We start from the raw sequence: 25,931 nt of genomic DNA, 5'->3' as shown, positions 1-25,931 counted from the left end.
TTACATTGCTCATCTGTGATTGGCGTATTCGCTGCGTATTTGCTGCTTAAAATTGTCGAGTATTTTCGCGATCTTTCTCTCGAGGAAGACGCGAAATTCTTCGCCTCTCTTAAAAACTCCGTATTAGATTACATGGGAAATTGTGACTCGGACATTAAAGCGCATTCGGGAATAAAACGTTATAAAATATTTGAGATATTCATTCATGCCCGTGCGGCAAGGTTTTAGCGATATAACATTAATATTTCGGAAAACTATAATTTTTTAATTTTATTACACTATCAGCAGAGTTATTATAAGTCTGAGCTAAAGATATGTTTTTTTTTATTAAATAAAGAATATATTTTAATGGATTTACAGAGAGATATGTGGTTTTCATTCTATTAAGGATATAATATATAGATAACATTTTTTATCTAATCATATTTTATATTAGCTTTTTTAATGCATTTTTAGATATAAATACATTTGATTGTTACACATGGACACATTATTTTTTTAAAGAATATTTTGGTAATTCAGAAATTTTCAACTATTAAAATATTTCGCTCCATATAGTATTTTTTAAAAAGCCTTACACATATAATGTTTATACATATAAGCTTATATGTACAACGTTTTTTTATACCTGCCTTATACTTTCATTCCAACTTACGTCTAAAATGTTACGTCCAATGCGCATATTGACAAACCAATTCACACCGGCGCCAGTTTCATTCTATTTCTTTCTACTTGACCGCGTTACTCAAATGAATATACACATAGATTTCATCGATGATTTATGCTGATGATGAACGTAACTTTCGAAATATGCTAGAACGTTGTGTACATATATATATATATATTTGCCTATAAAACATACTATATATAATTTGCATATAAAACTGCGCGCGTAAACTTATGTCACACACACATGTGGATACCAATCGTAGATAGTTTGTTAAGTATTTGGCCGATAAATGGCGAGGGGTCGCTACATGTCCGTTTCTAGAGCCTTCCGAAGCTGCGCCGGCATGCACATCGGGAGAATTCTGTGAACATTGCGAGCATCACGAGCGAACAATTCGTACGAGTCATCATTACGTTTGTAATCTTTTACACGCGGAAAGCAAAAGGAGAGGATATATATTGACGAGATAGATTTCTGACGTCCGGAATGAGTGAGCAGGTGAGTTATCAGTGTCGGCAGCTGCGATTTTTTTACGCGCGCGCGATTGCAACGATGCCGGAGAAGCGCAGGCGACGCGGTCTCGTGCACGTTGCGTTTTTCTAGAACATCCTCGCTCTTCAGCGAGCGCGTGCAATCGCGTCCCATCCGATTCTCGTCCGAGAGAACGTGTTACATTCTGATTTATTCAAATTTTTTCTCACCGATGCGGATAGACCGATTGTACGTTTATGAGACGAGAATTTAATAATTTTTAGATCTGACGAAAATGCGAAGTAACCTCTGATTTATTATTCAATTTGCGGATTTTTGTCAGAGAATATTAAAGGCGGTTTTTTTTTTTTTTTTTTCAATGATATCCGCGAGATATCGATGCTTGGTCATCAAAATATGTTTTTTCTTTGCAGGTGGCTTTATTGAAAGAGAAAGGGAATGTTGCTCTACAAGAGGGCAAGTTCGACGAAGCTATCACGTTTTACACCCAGGCAATCGAATTAGACAGCAGTAATCATGTTCTGTACAGCAATCGTTCGGCAGCGTATGCGAAATCTGGAAAATATCTACAGGCATTGGAAGATGCGGAGAAGACAGTCAGTTTGAAACCTGACTGGGGAAAAGGTTACTCGCGCAAGGGCAGCGCCCTAGCTTACTTGGGTAGATTTGACGAATCTGTCAAAGCTTATGAGAAAGGTTTGCAACACGATCCCAAAAATGAACAGCTCAAAAACGGCCTGGCTGATGTAAGAGCTCAAAAAACGGCGAGCTTGTCTAATCCCTTCAATTCACCAGATATTTTTATGAAATTAGCAAATGATCCCAGAACACAGAAATTTTTATCTGATCCCGATTACTTGAAATTACTGCAAGAATTGCGCACTAATCCTCAGAGTCTGGGCACCAGACTACAGGACACCAGGGTGCTTACTACTCTTAGCGTATTATTAGGAATGAGTGCCGATATGGAAGAGCCAATGGAGACAGAACCAATGAATCCACCGGAACCACCAAAACCCAAGCCAGAACCAAAACCGGAAAAGAAAGAAGAGGACAGTCTTCCACCAGAGAAAAGAAAAGCTTTAGAAGAGAAAAAGCTTGGTAACGATGCCTATAAAAAGAAGAATTTCGAGGAAGCTTTAAAACACTACAACACAGCTGTGGAATTGGACTCGACAGAAATTGTTTATCTGTTAAATATCGCGGCAGTGTACTTCGAACAGAAGGAGTACGAAAAATGTATCAGTCAATGTGAGAACGCTATCGAGGTTGGCAGAGAGAACAGAGCGGATTTCAAATTAATAGCCAAAGCATTAGCGAGAATTGGTCACGCCTATAAAAAGATGGAGAACTGGAAACAAGCTAAAATATATTACGAGAAGAGCATGTCGGAACACAGAACACCAGAAATTAAAACCTTACTCTCGGACATAGATAAGATAATTAGGGAACAGGAAAGAAAAGCTTACATCGATCCTGTCAAGGCGGAAGAGGAAAAGGAATTGGGAAATCAAAAATACAAAAGCGGCGATTATCCCGGAGCCATTAAGCACTATTCCGAAGCAATTCTTAGGAATCCGGATGAACCAAAATACTATAGCAACAGAGCGGCCTGTTACACCAAACTAACGGCGTTCGACTTAGGTTTGAAAGATTGCGAAAAGATCGTTGAGCTGGATCCGAAGTTCATCAAGGGATGGATCAGGAAAGGAAAGATTCTGCAAGCCATGCAACAACAAGGTAAAGCTTTGACAGCATACCAGAAAGCTGTGGAATTAGACCCACAGAACAGCGAAGCGTTAGAGGGCTATCGATCCTGCGCTGTATCTGCTAGTTCTAATCCCGAGGAAGTCAGGAAGAGAGCAATGGCTGATCCGGAAGTCCAGAGCATATTAAGAGATCCGGCAATGAGATTGATTTTAGAACAAATGCAAAGCGATCCGAGAGCGTTACAGGAGTAAGTAGAAACAATATTATTTTTCAGAGAAATGTAAAAGTTTGAATATATGTATAGAATATATAGACTTTTCTTTCACAAAAATGATTGATTCGTGATCAGACGTGAATAACAATAACTTTCTTTTTTTTTTTTACAGCCATTTAAAGAATCCCGATATAGCTGCAAAGTTGCAAAAGCTTTTGGAATCTGGTCTCATAGCTATCCATTGAAGACATAAAGAACAGTGCGTACAACATAATTGCAAGAAAAAAAATAACACTGCTGTATCACAAGTTCCTTTAATGTTAAGGAAATTCGCATTCGTGTATTGCAGATACCATAACCATATGGGATACTCTTATCATCGTATTGCTTTTTTTAAATAAAAAAAAAAAAATAAAAAAAAAACGAAAAAAATTGTATTCAGAAAGTCATTCGAAATAGAAGTTTATGTTGTACACATATGTATTTTTTCGCGAATACGGTGGCCTTTAGTGTCATTGACATTTTTGCATTAACGAGACTCGATACCAATGATCATACTGATACCTATATGTGAAGCTCTGTGTGAAAAAAAAAAAAAGGTGTAATTGTGGAGCTGTGAATTTTCTTGTGTACAATATTTACATAAAAGTAAAACACTCCAATGGGTAAGCCGTGAATATTGTACGATCTTCGAAGTTGATTAGTGTTACTTACGTTTTAAGAGAAATATCTAGAGAATTAGAGCATTTGATTGTTTAAACAATGTAGAGAGAATTCTACATAAAATTATTTCTGTATATGATGCACACACTTAATTCTTTAAATTAATCTTATGGTTCAGTTTTACTAGCATTAGATATATAATGAATAGTAATAAATGCAGTCAGACGAAAGGCAAGTAAATAATGTAAGAAGTACTTCGAGAAATAAACTTTTTTTTAAACCATAAAAATTTCCTACTTTAAAATACTTTTATTGTCCTTAACACCTCACCGTATATATTATACTTATTTTGAAAATTTACTTCTAAATGGAATTAAAGATTCCAGAGATTTTTTCTTAGATACAAATGTATTCTTGTACTTCTCTCACTCTCGTTTTTTTTTTTTTTTTTTTTTTATGAAGATCGTAGTGCAAAACAATGTTTATACAATTTAATTCCAATGATAGTTTGCAATGTGATCATTTAACTTTGCAACACTTAAGAAAAAAAGTCAAATCGACATTTTTCGTCGACGATACATTCAATACAATGATGAGTTTTTTGTCACATAAAAATTTTAAAAAATAAAAAGATACTGTCTGTTACCATGGATGCGTACATGATAAATAAAAAATATTTGATGTTTCAACCATGTGTTGTGTCATCCTCGACAAAATCTGCTGCTTCTTCTCGCGTGACACACTCGACATGCGACACTTTGTTTCTGAATTTTACTCCGTAGAATTTATTTGCGTGATGAAGTAATTCCGGTCTGTAAAGCAAACCTTTACTTTTTATTTTGTTTCATTAAAATAATTTGTTTTCAATATACAGTACAAAAACAAACTTTCAAAACTAATGTTGCGAGGCTAACTTGATTACATTACCTGAATGTCGTGGTGATAAACTGAGCATCTGAACTAAGCTCGTGGATCATATCTGCTACCGCTTTTCTGTGCTGTGCATCTAATGCCTGATCAATTTCATCGAACAGATAAAACGGCGCGGGATCGCACTTTTGAATCGCGAATATCAGTGCCAATGCTACGAGCGATTTTTGTCCGCCAGATAATTGATTCATCTCTCGCATTTCGGCTCTGTGCCCCGTGAACGACACTCTTATACCTAATTTATATAAACCGCAATATTAATTAAGATATAAAAAAAATACACTGTAGAGAATACTTGAATGAAGAAAAGTACGTATTTTCTTACCAACGCCAATAAACGTATCGGAATCGGACGGCTCTGCTGTTCCGTCGTCTCCTTCATCGCCATGTGCAGTTCTCATCACTAATTGTGCATGTCCCGAGGGAACAAGTTTTTTGAAAACTTCACTGAAATACTTGCTTACCTTAAACAAAAGAAAATACAAAACATGTGATAAATTAACACACAGGTACACGTTCTCCAACCACATCACGTTTTAAAATTTTTATTCAATATGGTTTGTTACATATTGCACATACCTGTTTGAATGTAAATTGTATCGCCTCACATTTGCGCTGTTCGAGCACTGACATAAGTTCTTTAATTTTCTCATCACCTCGGTCCAACTCTTCTTTTCGTTTCACCAATCTTTCTTTCTGATCACTGAAGGACATGAACTGATCCAACGCTTTTTTATTTACATGACTAGAAGCAAACACGATAATAGAGCATTATAACACAAGTGATTACTAATAACGTGTAATTATTAATTTTTACTATCGCTTCGTCGTCAATTTATTCGTACGTACCTATATTTTTTCAAATGATTGTTTGCTTTTTCCATTTCTTTGAAAAGTTGCTTCGTGGACATTGTGTTGAACTTGGCGTAAACTTCGTGACTAGGCAATGCACCCAGTTCTGTGATTTTCTGCGTGCATTCCACTATTTTCTGCTGCAAAATATTCACTTTGCTCGCTAATTTCTCCAAATCCTTTGCATCAGCCTCTATTTTCTCCTGTGCTTCTTTTTCTTTCACTTTCCATTTTTCAACTTCAGCGGATTCTGCTTTTTGCTAAATACGCACACGTAACGTAAGAATATAAATAAAGTATATAAAGTAAAAATTAAATTTTATTTGATGTGTGCACAATCTCGATTGAAACTCGATACCTTACCTTCTTCATAGCGTTAGTCACTTTTTCGTTCTGCGACCTGAAATCATCATTGACCTTGACCAATCTCTTTTCGATATCCGCCAACTGAGTTTTCGACGAATCGAGCTGTCTCTGCCGATCTTCAACTGATATTTCTTGCAAAGCTTGGACCAATTCGTCTTTTCTTCTCACCAAATTGTTTGTCAATAAATTCTCCAACTTATTCTTTTCTGCTTCCAATTGCATTCGCCTTGCAAATGCTTCTTTGTTTTCCTTTGTCAGACGTCGTATGTCATCATTCAAGGTATCAACCTATGAACAAGATGTTATAATAGTAAATTAAATCTCAATCTAAAAAAACTAAATATGACTTTAAAAAACTAATTGAATTAAAAATTGTTTTGCGCGCACCTGAAGCTGATCGGCAACGGATAATTGCGCCATGAGTTCTTGATTTAGTTCGCTTTCCAAGCCGTCTTTAGTCGCACGCATTGCTTCTAAACTTGATGTGCACTGCGCAAGACTGCGCTCTTTCGGTGTTCGACATCTCTCTATCGCGCTCAACTCTTCTTTCATAATACGTATCTCCGCTTTCATTTTGTCATATATATCTCTGTTGTGTAAATAATAAATTGCTAATTATTACAGTTCTTCCCATACTCCCATAGTTGAAATTAATACAATTTCTGCACAACTATTTCAAACAAATAATTTTACCTCTTAAATTTACACACGTTTATCGAAACTTTAAAATGTATAAATTAAAAACTCAACGTCTCTTTTAATTACTCACTTAGCTTTGCTATTCCTCGTTTCGGTTCTCTGCATTTCGCTGACGTAAGAACTGATGTTCTGATCCGCTTTTCTGATTTCCTCTTTAAGTGTCGTTAATTGTGATTCGAGCGTAGAAATCTGGGACATTAATTCCGATCTTGTTTTCTGTATCTCAAGCCTCGATCTAAGGGTATTGAAGTATCCGCCAGTTAAGGAGCCCTTCGATGAAACCTGATCGCCTTCTAAAGTAACGCAATCTAAACCGGAATCTCGCGCCAAAGTTGTCGCCGCCTCCAAATTTCGACAGATTAAAGTTTTGCCAAATATGTATCTACATTAATGAAAAAATATAAAAACATTAACAATGACAACATATCTGTATATCTCGAAGAAAAATGTATAGAAAAGAGAAATAACGATTGCGTATTTCCATTTAATTTTTTTTTTTAATACCTTAATGCTTTGTCAAATTTAGGATCGTAATTCAACTTGGATATCATGGGTATAGCGTCGGAGGTCTGCGGGTAGTCGATATCCTTCACATGAAGTCTGTTCAAAGGCATAAAAGTCACTTCTCCCGGTAGCTGTTGATTGTTCATCTCTTTCAAAATTTTTGTGCCAAACTTGTCGGTTTCTACGATGTGGTGAAACAATCGGTTCCCGGCGGTGACTTCGACGGCCATGTAAACGCTTTTGTCGCAGTTGAAATTCTCGATTACAGGCCCATAGTAACTGCCTACTTCGTGAGCCATATCTTTGCGCGTACTTAAAAAAAAAAAAAAATAGAAATATATATAAGATCTCAGTAAAAATGAAGTGTCAACAATTTCTTGCCAAAGTGATTTGCACAATAAATGTGATAAAAAATAACTCTTACCGGAAAGTATCTAGCACTTTGCGTACACTGTCCCTGCCGTTCAAAATAGGTTTGCCGGCCATGGACCTCAGACTCTGATCAGCTTTCGCTAAATCCTCTTTCAAACCAGACAAATTTAGTTGTAGTACACTCTCTTGACGATATCTACAATGTGATTGCATTCTTTTTTGTGACTTTCTATCGCAAAGTAACGCGTTCGAGATATTAATTTCATGGATTAAACGTACTGTTCTTTTCGGGTTGCCTGACACTGATCCTTCGCTTTCGTGAGTTCGTAATACTGTTTGTTGTGATCGTCTATCGATGCACGTTGTCGTTCCATTTCACGCGTGTGCTCTCCTATTTTCTTCTCCAGAGCAACTTGTTTCTCCGCATCGCGCTTTAAATCCTCACTGATTTTTCTCTGATGCTCCTCTTTATCTTTTATCTGTTTGGTAAGCTGTTTCAGTTCGTTTTGAATCCATTTGTCTCTTTCATCCTGTAACAAACAATAATAATTTTACTATATCAGAACAAATTAAAAAACAAACGTCAAATTATATATATATATTGAACAATTATAAAATATAATATTTATTTCCTTTTTCGTTTTTTTTTTACCTTGGAAGTAAATTGACTGCCACGGCCTTGTTTAGCATACAATTCTTTACGTTTCTGTTCTTTTAATTGCAATTCCCGTGTACACTCTTCCTCAACGCGTTTCATTCGTTCATACTGCAGAACAAAGTTTTTATTTCAATAACTATATCTGTACTGTGTCTGCAACTATAATACTGAATACTAGTTTTTACCTCTGGTTTAAGAGATTTTAATTCATCATCCTTAAGAGCGATATTGGTTTTCAATCTATCCAACTCTTGTTGAGCGCGTTTCTTGCTATCGTTGTCGCCCTTCACTTCTTCCAGCAAATCATTTATTATTAAAGTCAATTTGGTTTTTTCCTTTAACAACTGCTGTTGTTCCGTACTAAGGAATTAACACAAACGCGTTTAGACAAACACTTCTCAATATAAATTTTTCTTTGTAGTTTTACTTTACTAAAAAAAACTATACAATAATCTTTATATGCAAAATATTACCTGAGCGTGTCCCTTTCATCCTTGGCAGTTTGTACTTCTTTCTTCGCTTCTTTTAATCTCTTCGTTGCCGCGCGTACCATCTCCTGTGCAGTTTTCGCTTCCGCTCCTAGTCTCGCCTGTTCCGCTCCGCTGTTAGCTCTGGACGCCTCGAGTTCTTCCAGTTTCCTCTTGTTTTCTTTGAGATCGCGTTCGTGAATCGTATATTCTAAACAACGGCGCTGTTTGTCCCAACGTTGATATTCCTTTAGCTCTTCCTTTTCCTCCTCGAGTGTTTTTAAACGCTCCTCTACAATAATAACAATATTACAGCACTGCAGTTATTTATTTATTTTTTTTTTCGTACTTTTCCGTATGTTCCATCTTATTTCGAATTCCACTCACCTATTGTACGCAAGAAATCCTCGATTTTCTCTAGCTTTCCTTCTGTTTCCTTCAATATGGACTTGGACTCTTCTCTTCTGTCATCATACACTCTAGTGCCTGCTACTTCTCTTAACAATTTCAATCTATGTGAATCAGGTGCTGTTGCCATTTGATTTATCTGCAAAAAATGAGAGAAAATATACATGTACTATATACATGTATGCTGTGCATAAATACAAATACAGTGTATCCACAAACCTTTCCTTGTTTTACAATATAGTATGGATTGGATCTAGAAAATCCAGCTGATTCCAATAAATTCATCACATCGTTCCTTGTCACTATTTTCTTGTTGAGGAAGTATTGATCCTTTTTGGAACCAATAACACGTCTCAAATACACTTCATCTTTATCAATCTGTGAAAACAAAAAGATGTTTACATGCAATAAATATAACAACAAATATTTCAATAACGTCCTTCGTAGCATCAAGATGCATTATTCTTACCGGTAATCTGCCGTCGGAATTATCAAATATGATCTCCACATGAGCGGATATAACTCGCGGACCTGTACCCTCGTGCAGAAGCGCCTGCCTCTGCTCGGGTCTGAGATGTGAGAATTCATCGCTCAAGACAAATTGAATCGCATAGAAGAAGTTACTTTTTCCAGATCCGTTTCTCCCAACTTGTAAAAAAAAGATATTTAAATATAACACACAGTCTTATAACCTAGAAAATATTTTCTATACAAATTTTGACAAAATCTTCAGATACACACCTACTACATTGTGTCGTGGATCAAAGGGCTCAACAACAGTCTGTTCACGATAGGATTTAAATCCTTGAATAATCACCTGTTTTGACATAATTCGTAATGTAAATAATGGCGCGAACACATGTCGCAATGTTGTGACTCGATCATAATCATATATAAATGTCACGATAATGGTACTGATAATAACAATAATAATAATAATAATTTAACCGAGACGTCGGTGTTTTGAAAATTTGTCATTTTAAGTTACGATTTAACGGCTTTTGTGTACATTCAAACATCGAAACGTCGTGTGAAATGTCAATGGCGAGCGTTACGAGGAAGCGACGCGCACTGTGTTTGCGAGAAGTGCGTGATTTGTCACGAGAATTTATTTCATTAGCAATACCTGTTTAATGTACATGGTGAAATTGGAAGTTAAATAATCGTGCTCTCATTACTGTTGTCCGAAACCGTAACTCAGAAACCTATCTGTCTGGGACACACTCCGAAAGCGCTCAACCAGTTTCGTTGACACAACCCGAATTTAACACGCAACAATGTAGAGACCACACCGATACATGTTGCCGTGTCTGTGTATTATTCTAATGGTCGCGTTCAACGGAACAAGCTGCTTTTTGGCAAATCAAACCTGATTGGTTCCTACTTTTAGAACCGACTAATCAACGTTGAGCGTTGACAAGACGACAACTCAGCAATTGGTCTGGCGAACGCGGCCATTAGAAGTCTTTCCCGCGCATGAGTCGTTCGAAGTTTGATTTGAACCTATGATCACAAGTGTTGCCCGTGACCCGGCCCGTCCAATTTCGCGGAGGCTGCGAAACTAGAGATCCCGAGTTAAAACAGCTTCGAACTTAAAAATTTGTGTGTAAGGCTCGACATAGATGGTTTTTTTTTTTTTAAATTATATAGTACCGACCTGTAATTTATGCAAGTATCAATTGCTTCTCAACGCAAAAAACAAAAAAACTAACCGATATGATTGGTCAATTCTGCGAATTCCACGACCACTCACAGCATACGACCGTTGCAGATCCGACCCAAACTTCGACGAAAACGTCAAATTATTTGTTTATACAAACTAGCAACACACATGTACAGGATTTGTTTGTAATACGAATACAAAACTACGTTGCTTTTAGTTTACGTTCATGTGATCAAAAAAGGTGCTACGATGACGTCCAACAATTCGATAGCAGGAAAATGTTTGTTAATGTGTCCAGAAAAAGAACGGAAGATGTAAGTTTGTACAATATAAAAAAAAACAAAAATAGAAAGTATAACATTTTGACATATCTACGAGTAAACTAATTTTCACACTTTGTTTTCTGTCAATATTCAATTTTTGGTATTCAACTGGTATTTACACATTACAAAGTGAACACTTGCAATTGTAAAATATGAAGAAGTTACAGATTTATGTAGACATGTCTCATTTTTATTCATCTAGAAGAGAACGGCACGGTTTATTACATAAATATGAAATCGATGAACGAACAAAGAACGCAGCTAAGCCCAAGGCTGATCCTGCAAAACTTATAAAGGAGTTTACTCGTTCTAGTGTTGGCAGAGATATGACGGATCCTAATTTACTACGTCCACCAGGTGTATTATTATCCACCACTCGATACTTGTTCACCAAGTAATTGCATTTGTCTATTTCATTAAGTGTGAACATTATTATTGTATATTTGCTATATATCAAAAATAGCTCTTGTATGTAACATATATGTTATATGTAGCATACAATGACATTCCAGCATTTCCACAAAAACAGACTCAGACTGGGCATTTATATATGACTTTATATTTAATCGTTTGAGATCAATAAGACAAGACGCGGTGATTCAAAGAGTTGATACCGTCACTAGCATTCATCTCCTAGAACCAATGGTACGATTTCACACTTATGCCGCACAAAGGTACAGATTAAACAACAACATGTGTTTAATGTCTGTAAAATTTGAAAAATAAAACAAAAGATCTTTTTCTAGGCTGTGTGAAAAAAGCGAGTCAGAATTCAATGTAAACATAAACAAACTACATTTACTGGAATGCCTCACACAGTTGCTTCTTTTATATGATGACCAAAATTACAAGAATGCATCAGATAGCATGGAAATACACAAAACTCTTGAAAGCTTGACGTTAAACGATAATCGGTCAGAGATGGAAGCTTTATATATTCTTCTTAATATCGGAGATAAAGAAACTTTAACAAGAACCCTCACACTTCCGTCAGATTTGAAGTAAATCGCTATAGTAATATATTAAAGTTGTAGAAAGTATATTAATGAGATATAATTCACATTTAGTTGCATTTTGTCTGATAATTCTTGTGTTTTGTGGTTGACCAGAAATTCACCGATAATTCGATTGGCCACCAAAATATCTCTCGCTTGGTATCTGAGAAATTATGTTCGCGTTTCTCATTTAGTTCACTTGTTACCTCCAATACTGGCTTGTGCATTTTTCATTAATTTACAAAACTTTAAAAGGTATGTAGTATCTATTTAAATCATAAAAACATAATAAAACATAACAAAACATTTTTTTTTTTTCACTTTTTTAGAAGTGTTCTGCAAATCATGACTTCTGCTTATAACGTTCCTGCTAAAATGGCAACACGCGTAGGAGCAAGATTCCCGGGAACAAAACTACAAGAACTTTTGTTCTACAAAGCTAAGGAAAAAATTAAGGCGGATTGTATCTTATTTGGTTTGCAGTTTTACGAAACATCCAGTAGTTTTGATGTTTTATTTCAGAAATCACAGTTTAACAGCTTACAATTCGAGAAAACTGTGGTTGGTATAAAATTTAGAAATTAATATTTAATACTAAAATGCACAAGAAGTTTTTCTCATTTTTATCATCTTTTTTTTTTTTTTTGTTACAGGCCAATCCTGAGATGTATTATAACTCTGACGTGTTACATGGATTTTTACCAAAAATTCTTTTAGAATGTAGTTCTATTCAATCATAAACGTTGCTCAAACGTCTGTTATATTTTTTCACATATATATTACTGGTTGTTATATTAAAGTAAACTGAAGTTAAGTTTAGAGAGATGCGAGACTACAAACTTGTAAATATGATAACTCGTAAAAAGATATAAATATATATGCTTATCTAATTATAATTTATACTATCTCTATTGGGAATCACTAGACGAACTACTCGAGGAGTCTGTAGACATAACTTCTACATCTTCAGTTTCTTGTTTATGCGTATTCACAGCCACACTGCCTTGTCCAACGGACATGTGAATCTCTCCCGACGGATGCCAAGCGAATTGGTTCGATTGTGAAACAGGTGGTTCTGAAGTAGCAACGGGAAAAACACATTTCATAAATAGTCTACATGTTTTATTGATTAAATAAAGTGGTGACATGTAAACACGAGATATTTTACCTCCAGTGGGATGTCCTGCTCTGTGCAAATCGGAAGGTATACCTGGATGAGACCCAAGCAATTGTCCATTTAGAGGCAAATCGCTCAAACGTCCTAAATATCCTAATCTCATCTCAATATCTGCAAGATAAAGTTCATATTTTAAAGAGTTTACACATGTATAAAAGCCAAGAAAAGAATCTAGTTTTTAAATGCTTGTAGAAAACACACCTGTGGGATATGGTCTTCTAGGATCTCCCTGTTGCCAGGTTAACGGTGCGCAAATTGCATTGGTCGCACTTATTCTATGCGCATATTTAATAAGTTCTTCTGAAGGAACAGGTCTCTTATTAGCACGTGCTATAGACTGTAATTTTTGCTTTGCTTGATAAATTGCTGTAGCCAAAATCTGTTCTGCTTCTTTTAGCTGCCGTTGTAACTGTTGAATATCCTGATCCTGTCTCTCTACTTCAGCTTTTAGAGCTTCCATCTTCAAATTGATTTTAGCTTGGTCAGCAGCTCTCTTCAGAGTTGCCTTTAGTTCATTATCTTTAGCCACCAATAATTCGGTTAATTCAGCATGCTCAGCACTCGAAAGCTTAGAAGGCTTTTGAGCAATTGTATTTTCTATCATCTCTCTAAAAAGAAAACAATTATATGCACATAATCAATTGCACAAGTTTTTTGTTAAAAAAAAAAACTTAAAAAGGTGATCTCAACTTACTTTGCTATCAATTCAATGTCATCTATTAAAGATAAAAGAACTTCTTTTGTACTTCTGCTCGATGTCATTGCAATTGTTTGTTGTTATTTAAACTTGACAGATACGCGAATCCTCTTTTTTTTGGTGCCTTTATGTTGAATCCTTTTTTGTATATAAAACCAGAGAGAAGACTGAGAGCGGTCAGGCTCGTAAGAAAATGTGTCAATCGCTTTAATGCCCTGTAAGCCAGCGCAATGTCCATGGATGGTGCACATTGGCAACTACGTAGCCATATCCGCGAACGACTTATCGGTACGTACGTTATGTTCAAACGTGGACATGGTTCTATTTCGTGCTATGTGCACAAGTCCAAGTGTCAAGTTGAGGAAGATCGAGCAGAGCCGGCCGTCACTCATAGACATTGCGCTAACTTACAGGACATTAAAGCGATTACATATTCTCTTGGCTAGTCTTCTTTGTGACAAAACTATGGTTTATGCATATGTCAGTAAATTTTGGAGCGCAGTAGCCCCGACTCTCTGGCTGCGTTCCGATATTCACTGCCAGTAGAGAAAATCTATAGCATATGTGACGTAAAGTGTAGATTAGCAGTAAATATCGGAACGCAGACGCTATCATCACACTTGCGCATGTGCAGTTCATTTTTGTACACTGACCAACTGACTTGAACTTCAAAGCTGTCCGACAAAGAGTTACGCTATAGCGCGCTTATTGGCTACTCCTTTGTCTATTTGTATAAACCTGCTTGTTCTATGTATTCAAAATATAATGTGTATATTGTGTGTTGTATACTGTGGTTGTGTAGTTGACAAATCAGTGACAAATTTGAGATAAGCGCATCTTTGACGGATATTTTACCGTGTCTTATGACTGAAAGTTTTTCTGAAATACATCAAAACAACTCGGAACGTTACATCGCTTGACTGAAAATGACTTCTTCTGAGAATATGAGACGTTTTCGAAATCTGTTGGATCAATTATATCCTCCGCGTACACAGCACTCTACAGTGATTCCCGCCAATTCGATTTTCGGTATAGTTTGCGTTTCACGTTTGTTATGCATTTTTATAAAAATTCTTTTAACAACTTTCGTCCATGCAAGTTGTATATATATTTCAGATATGACTCCCAACGCCTTAAGAAGAGTGCAAAATGGATTCAACAGACTTCCTCCTGGTTCTGCCACACCACCGAGTCCTGATGAACTTGTTATACAAAAAAGAGGTCAACGTAAACCTATAGTGTGGTCGCCTGACCTTGACTCTCATAAACAAAACAGTCTGCTTAAGTATATTTCCTCAATTTATATACATATATATTTACAAGACAGTTAATTATATACATGTATAATAAAAAATTAATAAATTTGTTTTGTTTAATTGTAGCTTAAGCTCTAGAGATCGTACACCAGTAAAAAATTCAACAGAATCAGATACAACAATAAAAGATGCAGTGAAAAGAAGACTCTCTCTCACAGACATCCAAGAATCAGAGTTTTCTTCCTTGAAACATAAGAGAACATCGTTGCCGTCTTATATGTCATTGTGTACTGCAAACAAATCAAATGGACAATCTAATGACAATTTAGTAAACTACTTACGAAGTCTCAATCAAGAACAACTTGTTCAGTTGATCATGGAGCTGATACATGAGCAAGAAACTGGTGTATTGTGCAAGAATGAGAAATTCCGTGATATTATTTTGAAGAAAATAGTAACTCTAGATATTCAGCCATTAACACAGAAATTAATTGCTCTAAAACATCATATTTACATTGGTTTAACATCAGATTCAATACACCTTCCAATTAATGCATTTCAGGTTTGTATTATGGTTCTTTTTTTCTTAAACATCTGTGTTTTGTAAACACTTTTGAGAGAGATATTTTTCTTCTTTCAATTTCGTACAAGTATGAGTTTAAATCTTGTGTTTTGTGATTTATTTTTTTTAGAAAGCTTTACGCAGTCAGGGAATAATGTTGCAAGAATCTCAGTGTTGGGCCTCTTTGATGAACTATGTCTTAGAAGCATGGCGAGTCGTAGAAGAAGTAGAAAAGTGGGACCACAAAGCTCTCGGTTTCTTTACATTCAATTGCTCTAAAATCTTGTCATCATTTTGTATAAAAGCTTTAGAAAAAGGAAACTTCGAAACATCAGCTCTAGAAGTATACATTAAGAGGTATGGATAAAGCAATTGAGTTGAAATATTAATAAAACGGTTGATTTTTTTTTTTGTTACTTTTATAGCAAATTATTAGGGAAACGTCGCGATCTTTAATATTAATTATAAATTTCAGTCTCGAAAACATGGCCAGCAATTGCGACGTGTTTCAAGTTTGTCTACAAATGGCGAAAAGCGTTAAAAATAAGGCCTAAATGAGATGCTACATAATTGGTAAAATTTAAATTAATTATTTAATATGCAAACCAATCTATATGATAATTGAAGTACTATTAACATATTGTTAATTACTGTTATTATTGTATACGGGAGAGATCTGATATATTTAAATTATACCGGTGAGAAAAGAGTTTTAGAAAACTGAGTGGACCAGTGAGAACGCTGTTGAAATTTTAAAATGGCATTTTAGAGATGCCTTCTTTCGTCCTTATGACATTTTGTATTGTTTTGCGTGCGTATACACTTGACGTAAACATATATATGTTTACATTGTAGTTTGTTATATTTTTGTTTTTATCGAGATATTAGAGGTATCAAAACGGACACTTGCGTAACAGACAGCACACACATACGTGTGACATTTAAGTATCAAGTAACTAAAGAAAAGCCAATCCATTTGTTTCGGCATTATCATAAATTCAGATAAATTTATGATAATTGTAAGCTTTTTTTGATATCTGATAATCTGTTTATCGGCCATCGAGTTTGCCATATTAGCTATTAAAAATTACACGTGCCTTGATATTTATTTTAAGTCATTTTAAGCGTTTTAAATTATAGAGATTACTTTTAACTATATTATACGAATATCTAACACTGCATATGACTAACTTATTGATATAACTAAGTGTTTTAATTTAAAATATAAGTACGATTTAAATATCTCCTCATAATAAAAATATTTATTGATGTAATCGACGTAAGCAAGACAATGAGCAGTAGGTAGAACTAAAAAAAAAGCCGATGTTCATCGAAAGGATTTGTGTGAAATTCATATTTTTATATAGTCTTAATATTCATATGTACAATTCTTGTATGAGCTTGAACACAAACAGTATAAGCTTCTTGATTTATACTCGGAAGTACATTTTGTCTAGATATTTTACGAATTGTATAAAAGACAATAATTTTGACGTAGTAAAATTGTCTTTATACACGTTTTAATGTGAAACATGTTTTCTTTTGTATAAAACAAATTCAGTGATACAAAAAAAAATGTATTGAAAAAAATGTATACTTCCGATGTATATAATCAAGTAAATTAAGTCTTTATTGCGGTGAAAATAATTACATCGTCGAATATAATATACACAATATTTTTGTATCTTGCGAGAGTATTTTTTTACAATGTGTAATCGTATGTCATATTTATTTGTAAATTGTAGTTCCAGGAGGAAAGTGGGGGCTCTAACGCACATATTTATATTTTTTTATTAAAAACAATTTATTCGTCATATAATATATTGTATTTTCTTATATATATATATATAATATATTCATTATTACTTCTTTAAAGGCACATATTTCACTTTGCGAGCGGTCAGAAATCCTCTAAGCGGCTCGCGTTTTGCACACGTTAAACGCCTGTACATATCTATTACAAGAGCAAGCATGCGATGGTACTTAGAAAATTTCTGATAGCGGTACTCGAAAATCGATTGATTATCTTGTATGCCCATCTAAATATTACAACATGACCTTGTCAGGTATTCGTCGAATCGTTAGTACAATTAGGCGCAATCGTAACGTGTATACATATATATCATCATCGATAGTTTGTTCAGTATTTATACGTTTTCCCATATAATTGCACACTGTCGTTCGAAAACTATGTCGCAATCGTTTGTCGTGCGTATTGGCAAGATTTACGTTACGCGTCGTTCTAGGAACAGCTTCGTAGAATCGGATATCACAAACGAAATCCTCGACAATGTAGTTCCCGGCCAAAAACAAAAAAAAAAAAAAAAAAAAAAAAAAAAAAAACAATTATATATAATTTGTCCTCATCTAAACAAGAACATTTAGAGGAAGCAAATTATAAGCTAAAAAAGTTCGTACGGCTCACACAAATTGCAAGGTGATCCAGAATCGGTAAAAAAAAAGCGAGCACATGGCATTTGTGAAATTTCGAATCGACTACTTCTCGTGTGAAATCATCACACCTGAGAAATAATAAAAAAACTTAATTTTTGAGATTATTTGACGTTTCGTTATATTCCATTTTTTTTTTAACACACAACTTCTCGATACAACCAAATAAAACATTTGCTATATGTACAAAGGTTAAACAACAAAGTTACAAAAAAATAAAATAACAGAAGTAGAACATACTTTCCATTGGGCAACAAATATAAATGTTTCATTAATTATTTGCGTCTCTGAAGTTTTTGCTCGATTAAAGAAATCCTTGTTAGAAAAAAAAAAAACATTGTTATTGATCTTATTTTTACAAGAATCGAACGCTATGTGTACACTTTCGCCAATTGCAGGATAACTTGCATTCAATAAAAAGATTCTTTCCTCGCGAAAAACAGAGAGAAAGATAATCGTTATATATGAACAATGCATGTTGAATATATACACGCGTCCCTATATAAATGATTTAACAATTTACAAGTGTGTAAACGATACACAAAATATCTCACTAATTCTTAACTAAACTTTCAAACAGAAAGTCAAGTTGAGAAAGCGCACACACACACACACACACACAATTTCTGTGAATCGTGGCAACAAATATGATAAAATCGGATAAATATTGGCAAATATAGTTGTGCAATCTAGTAAAACATACCTTTTATATGAAAAATAGCGTGAAAAATAGAAGGAGAAGGAAGTCTCACTGGGAAGTTTGCACTCGTTGCAAGTGTTTCACTTACGCGTCATCACGAAGATGAGGTCTCGTTTACAATAACTTCTTATCGCGGGTCGTAGAACTCATTGGATTTGACCAATCGCATCGGTCAGTCCTGCGATTTCTACGACCGCAATTTGTGACTATTGCGGACGAGACCCAGATGATGTACCCACCACAGTTGCGCGATTGTTTATTTCGCGAATTGCGGCAAATCGGTAAATCAATTAAAATCCACGATCCTTGTTCTTTTCTTTCAGATAGTATAAAAAAGTATGTAAATCGCAATTAAAAGATTGCTACACTGTTTAAAAAAATCGAGTATAATCTCGCGAATCGATGTATATATATAATATATATATATATAATGTGTGTATCCGTTTCAGATGGCAATGAGATATCTTATTAAATAACATTACTAACGCGCCTATGTCTCGTATGATAACAATTAACAAGATAAAGCTGCATTTCGAATACTGTGGTAATCGTCGAGAATCCTGCCAACGCAAAACTGCCTTAATCAACTGCTTTCGCGGGCTGCACTCTGGGATATAACTGAAACATGCAACGCAACGTGCGGTTTGTCTTTATATACATCGTTTCTCTATAAAGTGAGACAAGATGTTCAATAAATACATTCATTAGGATAAAAATTTATTCGAGATGTGAGAAAAAAATATTTTTAATAAATTTGAACATTTGTAACTTATTTATGTAAGTTTTTGTAATTAAAATTCCGAAATATTATTTCACAAAGTTTGTTTCTTCAAGAAAGATTTATGATTCGTTAAAGATTTATTGCATATATAATGGTTTGTTAATTACCCCCAATAGATTTCGAGGTACGTAGCCTTCTTTGTGTCCGAGTTTGCTCCACCACCATTCGCGTTCGTTATCATCGCCCTTCCGTAGAACGATTAAAGAATCGCCGTTCTTTAACGAAAGCTCGTCAGCGTGTTGTGCCTCGTAATCGAAAACCGCGTAGACTTGACCGTTATTCATGATGCCCAATTTTTCTTGTACACCTATTACGAAAAGAAAAATGAACTGAATTAAATGAACTTGTGTGTTTCTATTTTTTAATCATCAATCGTTGCGATTATACTGACTGTACAAGTACTCCGAACATCCGTCAAAGCCTTCCTCATCTTCCTCGCACTTCTCCGCGGCGGTTTCGTGATCGGATAAAGTGCTGGCGAAGATACAGGCACCGTGTTCGACCAAAAATCTCACCATCGATAGATTATTGCAACTCGCGGCACAATGCAACGGTGTCCTGTAACAAAGAAAAATTGATCAATTAACTAATTTCTTCGGAAGTTAATTTTTCGATCTTTCATTCGTCGGAGTTTTCTATTAAACTTCTCTTTTAGCTGTGTACAAACAACTTGACTTTGAATTTACCATCCGTCGCTGTCTTGGGCGTTGACGTCACAGCCGAATTCCACCAGGAACTTGACGATTTCGAGGTGACCGGCGCAAATGGCGTTGTGCAGAGCAGTGATGCCCTCGTCGTTGGCGGAACTCGGATTGGCGACCTCTTTCGCGGTCTTCTTTACGAGTTCTAATTCGCCCTCGAGACTGGCATCGAGCAACAACGCCAGAGGATCGAACGACACTCGCCTGGACAAATTGACCTTACCTCCGCCGCTTCCAGTGCTCGACGATTTGAGATTTCCCTTCTTCCTCCTCATCACCTCCGATATCTTACCTCCGTCTACCACTTCCAATTCGCCACCGTTACCTCCGGTAAGCTCCGAATCGGTCTTCATTTTCGTGGGCTTGTCCTCGATGTTGATGACATTCAAAGCATCGATGATGTCCGCCTCCTCCAGTCTCTCGCCGTCACCGATATCCTCGCCGATGATGCTCTTACAATTATCCGTGCTGTCGACGGTTTGCTGTTGATGCTGTTGCTGCTGTTCGGTCTGCATTAAATCCGCCGGGATCTCATTCTCCGGGAACAGAAAGGCGGGGGGCATCTCAATTCGCCGATTTATCGATACGTGAACATTAGATTTGGCGTATCTCAGCTTAGGCTGTTCCGATATCGGTACCTTCTTCAAAGTCAACGGTCGGGCCTTAATGAGCTGATGATTCGTTAATTGTGTTTCGGTCGGAGATTCGGGCGGTTCCGATGTGGGAATCGGCGGTATATCTTCGTCCTTATCCGATCTGTGAGATTCGAAAAATTGAATGCCTCGATTGGCGTATTAATGAGATTGAGGGGTCGTTCAAATAGTGCGATTTAAAAAACGACAGTCAAGAAATCAACAGTCAGAATAAAAGCTATAAAAAACACTCAGAGAGATGTTGATGATAAATGAAAAATTGCGAAGAGTGAGAACCAAAGCGAAATTATGTCTCAGACTTGAGTTTATACCACGATCTGATCTAGATGTCGCTTAAATCTATCTATCAAGATCGACATTATCTGACAGACAGGTGTTACAAACGGCGCGTAATTGAGAATCGATTCGCGATTAATCGTGCGGGAAATCGTCGGTCGAGTCAGGCGAACGAACGCGCGAGCACGTTGACCGCGTGTTGCTGCTGCAACGTGTACTGATCGGAGAACTCGTGAACACTAATTGTAAGAGAAGAGCGCGCGGGCTCCGCGTCGTCTCCGCGACCACACGAAGCCGCGTTTCTATTTCGGTATCTATTATTCGAGACGGGCTTCGATTCACCAGCCAAATCGATCGCGAACTAATTAACATTTATAATTAACCCGGTAATCGTTTTGTCATTCCGCAGTCCCGAGTCCGCGCACGAGTCCCGATAAAAGTTCCCCGGCGCGACTTTTCGCTCCGCAAAGAAAAAAGCGATGAATATATTTTGATATTATTTACAGATTTGTGCTAAAAATCAAATTGAGTTCAACACAAATAAATTCACATTTTCAAATTCTCATTTAAAAATTACAAGTAAAAATGAAGTTTATTCGCACACATTTGTTTCTTTTTATTCTCATAAAAAATATAAAATTGTGAGAAAGAAAGAGAGAAGGAAACAAAATTTTAAATGTGTAAAAATCTTTTATTTCCACACACCGCGCAACATCTTTATTTCGAAATCGTGTACAAACCTGAGAGTCGAGTTGAGATTCACGTTTGATATCTTGCACTCGTTGATTCCCTCGGACAACGGTGCGTCGATTTTTTCGTGATGAGTCAATCTCGGCGGCGGATTCGGTTTGCTCGGTTTTGGCGGCAGCGCCGGTTTCGTTTTATCTTCTATTCGAGACTCGTTGAAATTCTTTCTTTCGCCATTGTCATTGGTTTTCGTTGTTTGTCTGCCGTCAAACTCGAACGGTCTGTCTGACGTTTTCACGGGAACCTCGAACTTAACCGCGTGATCTGCCACATGCTTTGCATTAGAATTCTGCTCGTACTTGGTTGATATCTCGAACTTGTTCTGACCGATCTCGTATTTGTTCGGTTCCGCTTTGTATTGACCAGCGTTCGAAGGATCGTGTTTGAACGTCGAATTGTGATCGTACTTGATCGACGATCTTCCCTCGTGCTGCTGTTGTTCGTGTTTACCGTACTGTTGCGAATTCTGCTGTTGCTCGTACTTGGCATTGTGCAAATGTTCGTGTTTCACTTGATTGTTTAGATCGTGCTTGTTGCTCTGTTGCTGAGATTCGTATTTGCTCGTGAGATTCTGATCGTATCTGATCTGTGATTGTTGTTGTTCATGCTTATTGCCGGGCGGTAACGCATGCTCGAACTTAACTCCCTGATCCTGACCCTTTCCCGAGGGTTCGAACTTAGGCTTCTGAGTGTTCAGAATTTGATTTTGATCCTGATTCTGCGTGAGTTCGTTAGGACTCGACACTTGCGACAACTGATTATATTTCTGGGACGAAGTGCCGAAGGTCGCCGACGCGGTAGCGGTGCTATGATGACCGGGGAGATTCGATGAACTTTGAACCTGATAGACAACCGCCGACGAAGGCGTGGGAATGCTCGTCGTCTGATTGGGATATTGTTGTTGTTGCTGAGCAGCGGGAAAACCGTGTCTGTAATTCGTCTCTTGGTTCCCGACGCTGGACTGCGTGGTCGCCGTTGTTGTTTGTTGCTGATTGTTGCCGATGTAGTTCTGTGTCGTGTTATTGTGTCCGCGGCCCAGCAGACTCAACGTTTGCGGCATCACCGGATGAATTTTCGTCGACGAAGTCTGATAGATCTGCGACTTGACGGAGAAACTCGGCGCCACGCTCGACACTGGTTTCTGATGACCTCCCGTGGTTTGTTGCAAATTTCGATGCGGATTCTGAGCGGGTTGTGCGATTGACGGAACAGTCACCCCGACGAGATTCGACGTCGTCGAAGAGTTACCGATACCGATTAGATTGTGCTGTTTCTGTTGAACGCCATTCTGATGTTGTTGTTGCAAATGTTGCTGCTGTTGCTGTGTCTGTTGTTGCTGATGAACCTGATGAAGACGAAGACCTTGCGAGAGATTGTCCGGACTGAAGCTGTGTGCGATACCGCTACCGATGAGATTATTGCTATTGTTGTTGCTATTGTTGGTATTATTGTTATTATTGTAGTTGCAATTTGATTGAATCGTCATGGGTTGATTGCCGAGATTTTGATTGTGCTGTTGCTGCTGCTGATTGCTTCCTAATAATTGAGATTGCCCTAAACATTCGGCGCTTGTTAAGGTCGATAATTAAAATTACCAATGCAAAAAAATTATTCAGCCGTTAATTTGCATTATTATTTTTTTTTTTTTTTATAAACAAGGATCGAGAGTTTATATATCTTTGTAATATTTTAAGATCTTCTGTAATATGTACAATATATGTAATAAAATAAAATAAATGCTTAACATCTAAATAGCTTTTTTAATTAGAAATCTTGATTAATACAAAATTTATTTTCAATTATTCTAAGATCTCGCAATAAAAATCGTAGATAAAGTGCTCACCCTGAATGTGCGATTGAGACTGGCTGTGAACGATTTGATGTCCGTATTGCTGAAAGGTCGGCCTCTGTCCCAACTGGGAGGCGCTCGCCGAGTGTTGAATCTTGTTTTTGTTCACGTCGTCCTCTATAGCTTTGAAGTTCACCGTGAACTTGGTGTTGTACGGCAGTGTCTGGTACTTGGGGTCGTTTTTGTTCAGATTGAAATCGTTGTCGTTCGGTATGTGCGAGTAAGGCTCGATCGCGGCGATGTTGCCGGCCGGTCGTAGTTTGCCCCCGCTGTTGAAGCTGTCGAGCTTCGTGTCCGAGAATCCCGTGTTGTTGGCACCGCCACCACCACTGCCACCGCCGTTACCACCGCCGCCACCGTTTCCGTTAGAACCCAGTTGCTGCGTCAGCCGTTGATTCAACGCTCGTTTGCGCTGAAGACGACTCTGGAGTTGAGCTATTCGCGCGTCTATCGACGCCATCTCGGCCTGTCGCTGCGCCAGAGCTTGTCGTTGCTGGGACACCACCTGGTTCTGTTGCTCGTTCATCTTGTTACGAAACTGCGCGTGAAAAAAAAAAAAAAAAAAAAAAAAAAACCACAAATTTGTACTCGTTTTTGAATTTTTTGACTACGTCTTTTCTAACATTTTTACCCTCGAAATTATTTTGCACGTGTGTAACTTTACGTCAATTCTGAACTCATTTTGTAAAAGTAACTGATGTATTAAAAACGTTTGCAATGTTTTGTAATTAGTACATGTAAAAGCAAATATATAGCCTGTGGCTAAAAGTATTGAACGGTTGGAAATTACACAAAAACAATATAATGGAATTCCCCGCCTCTCTCCCTCGACGTACTTTCGCAAACGGGGCCGTCTCTCTCGAGACGATAATCGATGGTGGCGAGCTTACCATAAGCTCCCTCCTGAGCTTTTCCAGCTCGGCACTGGCCGGGGTGACCAAGTGCCCATTGCTGGTAGCACCTGTGAGACCACTCCCGATACTTCCGGCGCTTCCACCACCGGCGGGGGCATTCTGACGGCCTCGAAGTTCTTCCAACTGTCGCGTTAGTTCCTCGACCTTAGCTACGGCCAGCGAGAGTTCCTTCTCTTTCTCGTTGAACAGAGCCCTGATGCAATCCAGATCGGAGGCTGCGTACAGAAAAACGAAATAGTTGCGGGAATAAAATATTAGAGAAAAAACGTCAAAGTTAATAAAAAAAACTAAATAAAAACATGTTTATAAAGCGGTGAGTATAAACAGAATCGTTGGGCGTGAAAAAAACACGTGTGTGTTGCGCAAACTATAACGGACTTTTGCTCTATATGAGATATTACACCGAAAAGAGCAAATAACACGGAAATACAGAAAGCGATGTCAGAAAAAAATGTTTTTTTAATAATATTTTTTGCGTGACCTTTGACATTCAAATATAAGCAAATTGAGCTATTCGGAATATGCGGATGATCCTCGCCAATGAACCTTCGCAAAAACACGGTAACGTCACCGTGAGCGACGACGATGTATTAAACCGGTCGCATTAATCATCGCCGGGTGACTTCCCCTATATGTACTTTCGCGGATTTCGTCAATATATCTCATCTCGAGCATTCGTGTCCCTCACAGAGAGGAAGAGAGACGGACCTCGTATCAGATTAGAAAGTTATTATACGTGCGCGATGGACCACTAAAGCAACCACATATTGCTACACGAAGCTCCATAATCTCTCGTATTGGCCGTACAGAGCGATCTGCTCTGACCTGGAATTCCATTATCGAATTCTGAATTGATACCTCCTTGCACTCGAGATACTATCCGCCATCCGTACAAGAACGCGCACGACATCCTTTATGGTCTTTCATTGCTTCCTGCCGTCCGCGCGATTCCGGCCGCGTAAATCAATTGCCGATATTGCGTGTCAACGTGATTTTAATTTATTATCGGGGTTCGATTTCTGTTTCCCCCCGTGTGCTGTATGTACAATATATCTGGTTTCCGGAAGATCCACTCGAACTTTGCCGAAATCGAAATGTTACAATTAGATACACACATCGTATATATGTATATACATCAGTTTATATCAGATATCTCAGTTCGGTTTTTGTTTCTTCTAATT

At 37.2% G+C, this 25,931-nt stretch overlaps 6 protein-coding genes across 12 annotated transcripts in view; 3 read left to right on the top strand and 3 right to left on the bottom strand.

Annotated features, from left to right (window-relative positions):
* The first annotated feature begins 1,012 nt into the window (after window positions 1–1,012).
* Window positions 1,013–4,179, top strand: LOC109853874 (stress-induced-phosphoprotein 1). Its single transcript, XM_020426415.1, has 3 exons — window positions 1,013–1,168; window positions 1,576–3,119; window positions 3,259–4,179. The coding sequence occupies exons 1-3, from the start codon at window positions 1,157–1,159 to the stop codon at window positions 3,329–3,331; spliced, it is 1,629 nt and encodes a 542-aa protein (XP_020282004.1). The 5' UTR covers window positions 1,013–1,156; the 3' UTR covers window positions 3,332–4,179.
* A 4-nt stretch (window positions 4,180–4,183) lies between these two features.
* On the bottom strand, window positions 4,184–10,308 carry LOC109853873 (structural maintenance of chromosomes protein 3). Its single transcript, XM_020426414.1, has 19 exons — window positions 10,132–10,308; window positions 9,747–9,822; window positions 9,475–9,653; window positions 9,225–9,383; window positions 8,985–9,144; window positions 8,604–8,889; window positions 8,316–8,490; window positions 8,125–8,238; window positions 7,752–8,002; window positions 7,525–7,668; window positions 7,101–7,412; window positions 6,667–6,978; window positions 6,285–6,486; window positions 5,895–6,185; window positions 5,529–5,791; window positions 5,259–5,424; window positions 5,005–5,143; window positions 4,677–4,914; window positions 4,184–4,561 (listed from the first exon to the last, which is right to left on the bottom strand). The coding sequence occupies exons 1-19, from the start codon at window positions 10,144–10,146 to the stop codon at window positions 4,435–4,437; spliced, it is 3,609 nt and encodes a 1,202-aa protein (XP_020282003.1). The 5' UTR covers window positions 10,147–10,308; the 3' UTR covers window positions 4,184–4,434.
* A 236-nt stretch (window positions 10,309–10,544) lies between these two features.
* On the top strand, window positions 10,545–12,735 carry LOC109853927 (germinal-center associated nuclear protein). Its single transcript, XM_020426504.1, has 8 exons — window positions 10,545–10,611; window positions 10,777–10,982; window positions 11,194–11,385; window positions 11,504–11,665; window positions 11,738–11,992; window positions 12,101–12,241; window positions 12,316–12,547; window positions 12,640–12,735. Exons 2-8 carry the CDS (start codon window positions 10,918–10,920, stop codon window positions 12,724–12,726), a joined length of 1,134 nt encoding a protein of 377 aa, XP_020282093.1. The 5' UTR covers window positions 10,545–10,611; window positions 10,777–10,917; the 3' UTR covers window positions 12,727–12,735.
* A 141-nt stretch (window positions 12,736–12,876) lies between these two features.
* LOC109853929 (mediator of RNA polymerase II transcription subunit 4) lies at window positions 12,877–14,310 on the bottom strand. Of its 3 annotated transcripts, none has more exons than XM_020426508.1 (4): window positions 14,157–14,310; window positions 13,858–13,998; window positions 13,365–13,771; window positions 12,877–13,274 (listed from the first exon to the last, which is right to left on the bottom strand). In XM_020426508.1, the coding sequence occupies exons 2-4, from the start codon at window positions 13,923–13,925 to the stop codon at window positions 12,895–12,897; spliced, it is 855 nt and encodes a 284-aa protein (XP_020282097.1). In that variant the 5' UTR covers window positions 13,926–13,998; window positions 14,157–14,310; the 3' UTR covers window positions 12,877–12,894. The 3 variants fall into 3 exon arrangements, with proteins under 3 accessions (XP_020282097.1, XP_020282096.1, XP_020282098.1); XM_020426507.1 differs by having other exon boundaries at window positions 13,858–14,075; window positions 14,157–14,309; XM_020426509.1 differs by lacking the exon at window positions 14,157–14,310 and having other exon boundaries at window positions 12,877–13,061; window positions 13,155–13,274; window positions 13,858–14,046.
* Window positions 14,311–14,530: 220 nt separating this feature from the next.
* LOC109853928 lies at window positions 14,531–18,021 on the top strand. Its single transcript, XM_020426505.1, has 5 exons — window positions 14,531–14,889; window positions 14,977–15,145; window positions 15,243–15,678; window positions 15,809–16,035; window positions 16,154–18,021. Exons 1-5 carry the CDS (start codon window positions 14,787–14,789, stop codon window positions 16,230–16,232), a joined length of 1,014 nt encoding a protein of 337 aa, XP_020282094.1. The 5' UTR covers window positions 14,531–14,786; the 3' UTR covers window positions 16,233–18,021.
* A 101-nt stretch (window positions 18,022–18,122) lies between these two features.
* Window positions 18,123–25,931, bottom strand: part of LOC109853925 (putative mediator of RNA polymerase II transcription subunit 26) — a 60,973-nt gene continuing 53,164 nt past the window's right edge. For 4 of the 5 annotated variants that reach the window (XM_020426502.1, XM_020426503.1, XM_020426499.1 and 1 more), the window contains 7 exons: window positions 24,727–24,965; window positions 23,831–24,374; window positions 21,981–23,541; window positions 20,297–21,067; window positions 20,002–20,168; window positions 19,718–19,917; window positions 18,123–19,447 (listed from right to left, as the gene is read on the bottom strand). In XM_020426502.1, coding sequence (XP_020282091.1) covers window positions 19,409–19,447; window positions 19,718–19,917; window positions 20,002–20,168; window positions 20,297–21,067; window positions 21,981–23,541; window positions 23,831–24,374; window positions 24,727–24,965 — 3,521 coding nt within the window. In that variant the 3' untranslated portion in view covers window positions 18,123–19,408. The remainder of the gene's footprint in view (window positions 19,448–19,717; window positions 19,918–20,001; window positions 20,169–20,296; window positions 21,068–21,980; window positions 23,542–23,830; window positions 24,375–24,726; window positions 24,966–25,931) is intronic. The other variant, XM_020426501.1, reaches the window with a different exon arrangement.

Source organism: Pseudomyrmex gracilis, unplaced genomic scaffold (genome assembly GCF_002006095.1).
Source record: "Pseudomyrmex gracilis isolate BER0280 unplaced genomic scaffold, ASM200609v1 scaffold_56, whole genome shotgun sequence".
Taxonomy (NCBI): domain Eukaryota; kingdom Metazoa; phylum Arthropoda; class Insecta; order Hymenoptera; family Formicidae; genus Pseudomyrmex; species Pseudomyrmex gracilis.
Note: the sequence above shows the minus strand (reverse complement) of the source record. Positions and strands in the feature narration are given on the sequence as shown.

What these genes read in the sequence shown, in the direction of transcription:
- LOC109853874 (XM_020426415.1), top strand. An exon ending in GATCCGAGAGCGTTACAGGA is followed by an intron (nt 3,120 to 3,258) that starts GTAAGTAGAAAC and finishes TTTTTTTTACAG; the next exon opens with CCATTTAAAGAATCCCGATA.
- LOC109853873 (XM_020426414.1), bottom strand. An exon ending in GCAGTCAATTTACTTCCAAG is followed by an intron (nt 8,003 to 8,124) that starts GTAAAAAAAAAA and finishes TGTTTGTTACAG; the next exon opens with GATGAAAGAGACAAATGGAT. An exon ending in TACAATTTACATTCAAACAG is followed by an intron (nt 5,144 to 5,258) that starts GTATGTGCAATA and finishes CTTTTGTTTAAG; the next exon opens with GTAAGCAAGTATTTCAGTGA.
- LOC109853927 (XM_020426504.1), top strand. Translation starts at nt 10,918, where the DNA reads ATGACGTCCAACAATTCGATAGCAGGAAAATGTTTGTTAATGTGTCCA. An exon ending in CCAGAAAAAGAACGGAAGAT is followed by an intron (nt 10,983 to 11,193) that starts GTAAGTTTGTAC and finishes TTATTCATCTAG; the next exon opens with AAGAGAACGGCACGGTTTAT. An exon ending in ACACTTCCGTCAGATTTGAA is followed by an intron (nt 11,993 to 12,100) that starts GTAAATCGCTAT and finishes GTGGTTGACCAG; the next exon opens with AAATTCACCGATAATTCGAT.
- LOC109853929 (XM_020426508.1), bottom strand. Translation starts at nt 13,925, where the DNA reads ATGACATCGAGCAGAAGTACAAAAGAAGTTCTTTTATCTTTAATAGAT. An exon ending in GACATTGAATTGATAGCAAA is followed by an intron (nt 13,772 to 13,857) that starts GTAAGTTGAGAT and finishes TTTTCTTTTTAG; the next exon opens with AGAGATGATAGAAAATACAA. An exon ending in TAGAAGACCATATCCCACAG is followed by an intron (nt 13,275 to 13,364) that starts GTGTGTTTTCTA and finishes TTTATCTTGCAG; the next exon opens with ATATTGAGATGAGATTAGGA.
- LOC109853928 (XM_020426505.1), top strand. Translation starts at nt 14,787, where the DNA reads ATGACTTCTTCTGAGAATATGAGACGTTTTCGAAATCTGTTGGATCAA. An exon ending in TCCCGCCAATTCGATTTTCG is followed by an intron (nt 14,890 to 14,976) that starts GTATAGTTTGCG and finishes TATATATTTCAG; the next exon opens with ATATGACTCCCAACGCCTTA. An exon ending in AAACAAAACAGTCTGCTTAA is followed by an intron (nt 15,146 to 15,242) that starts GTATATTTCCTC and finishes GTTTAATTGTAG; the next exon opens with CTTAAGCTCTAGAGATCGTA.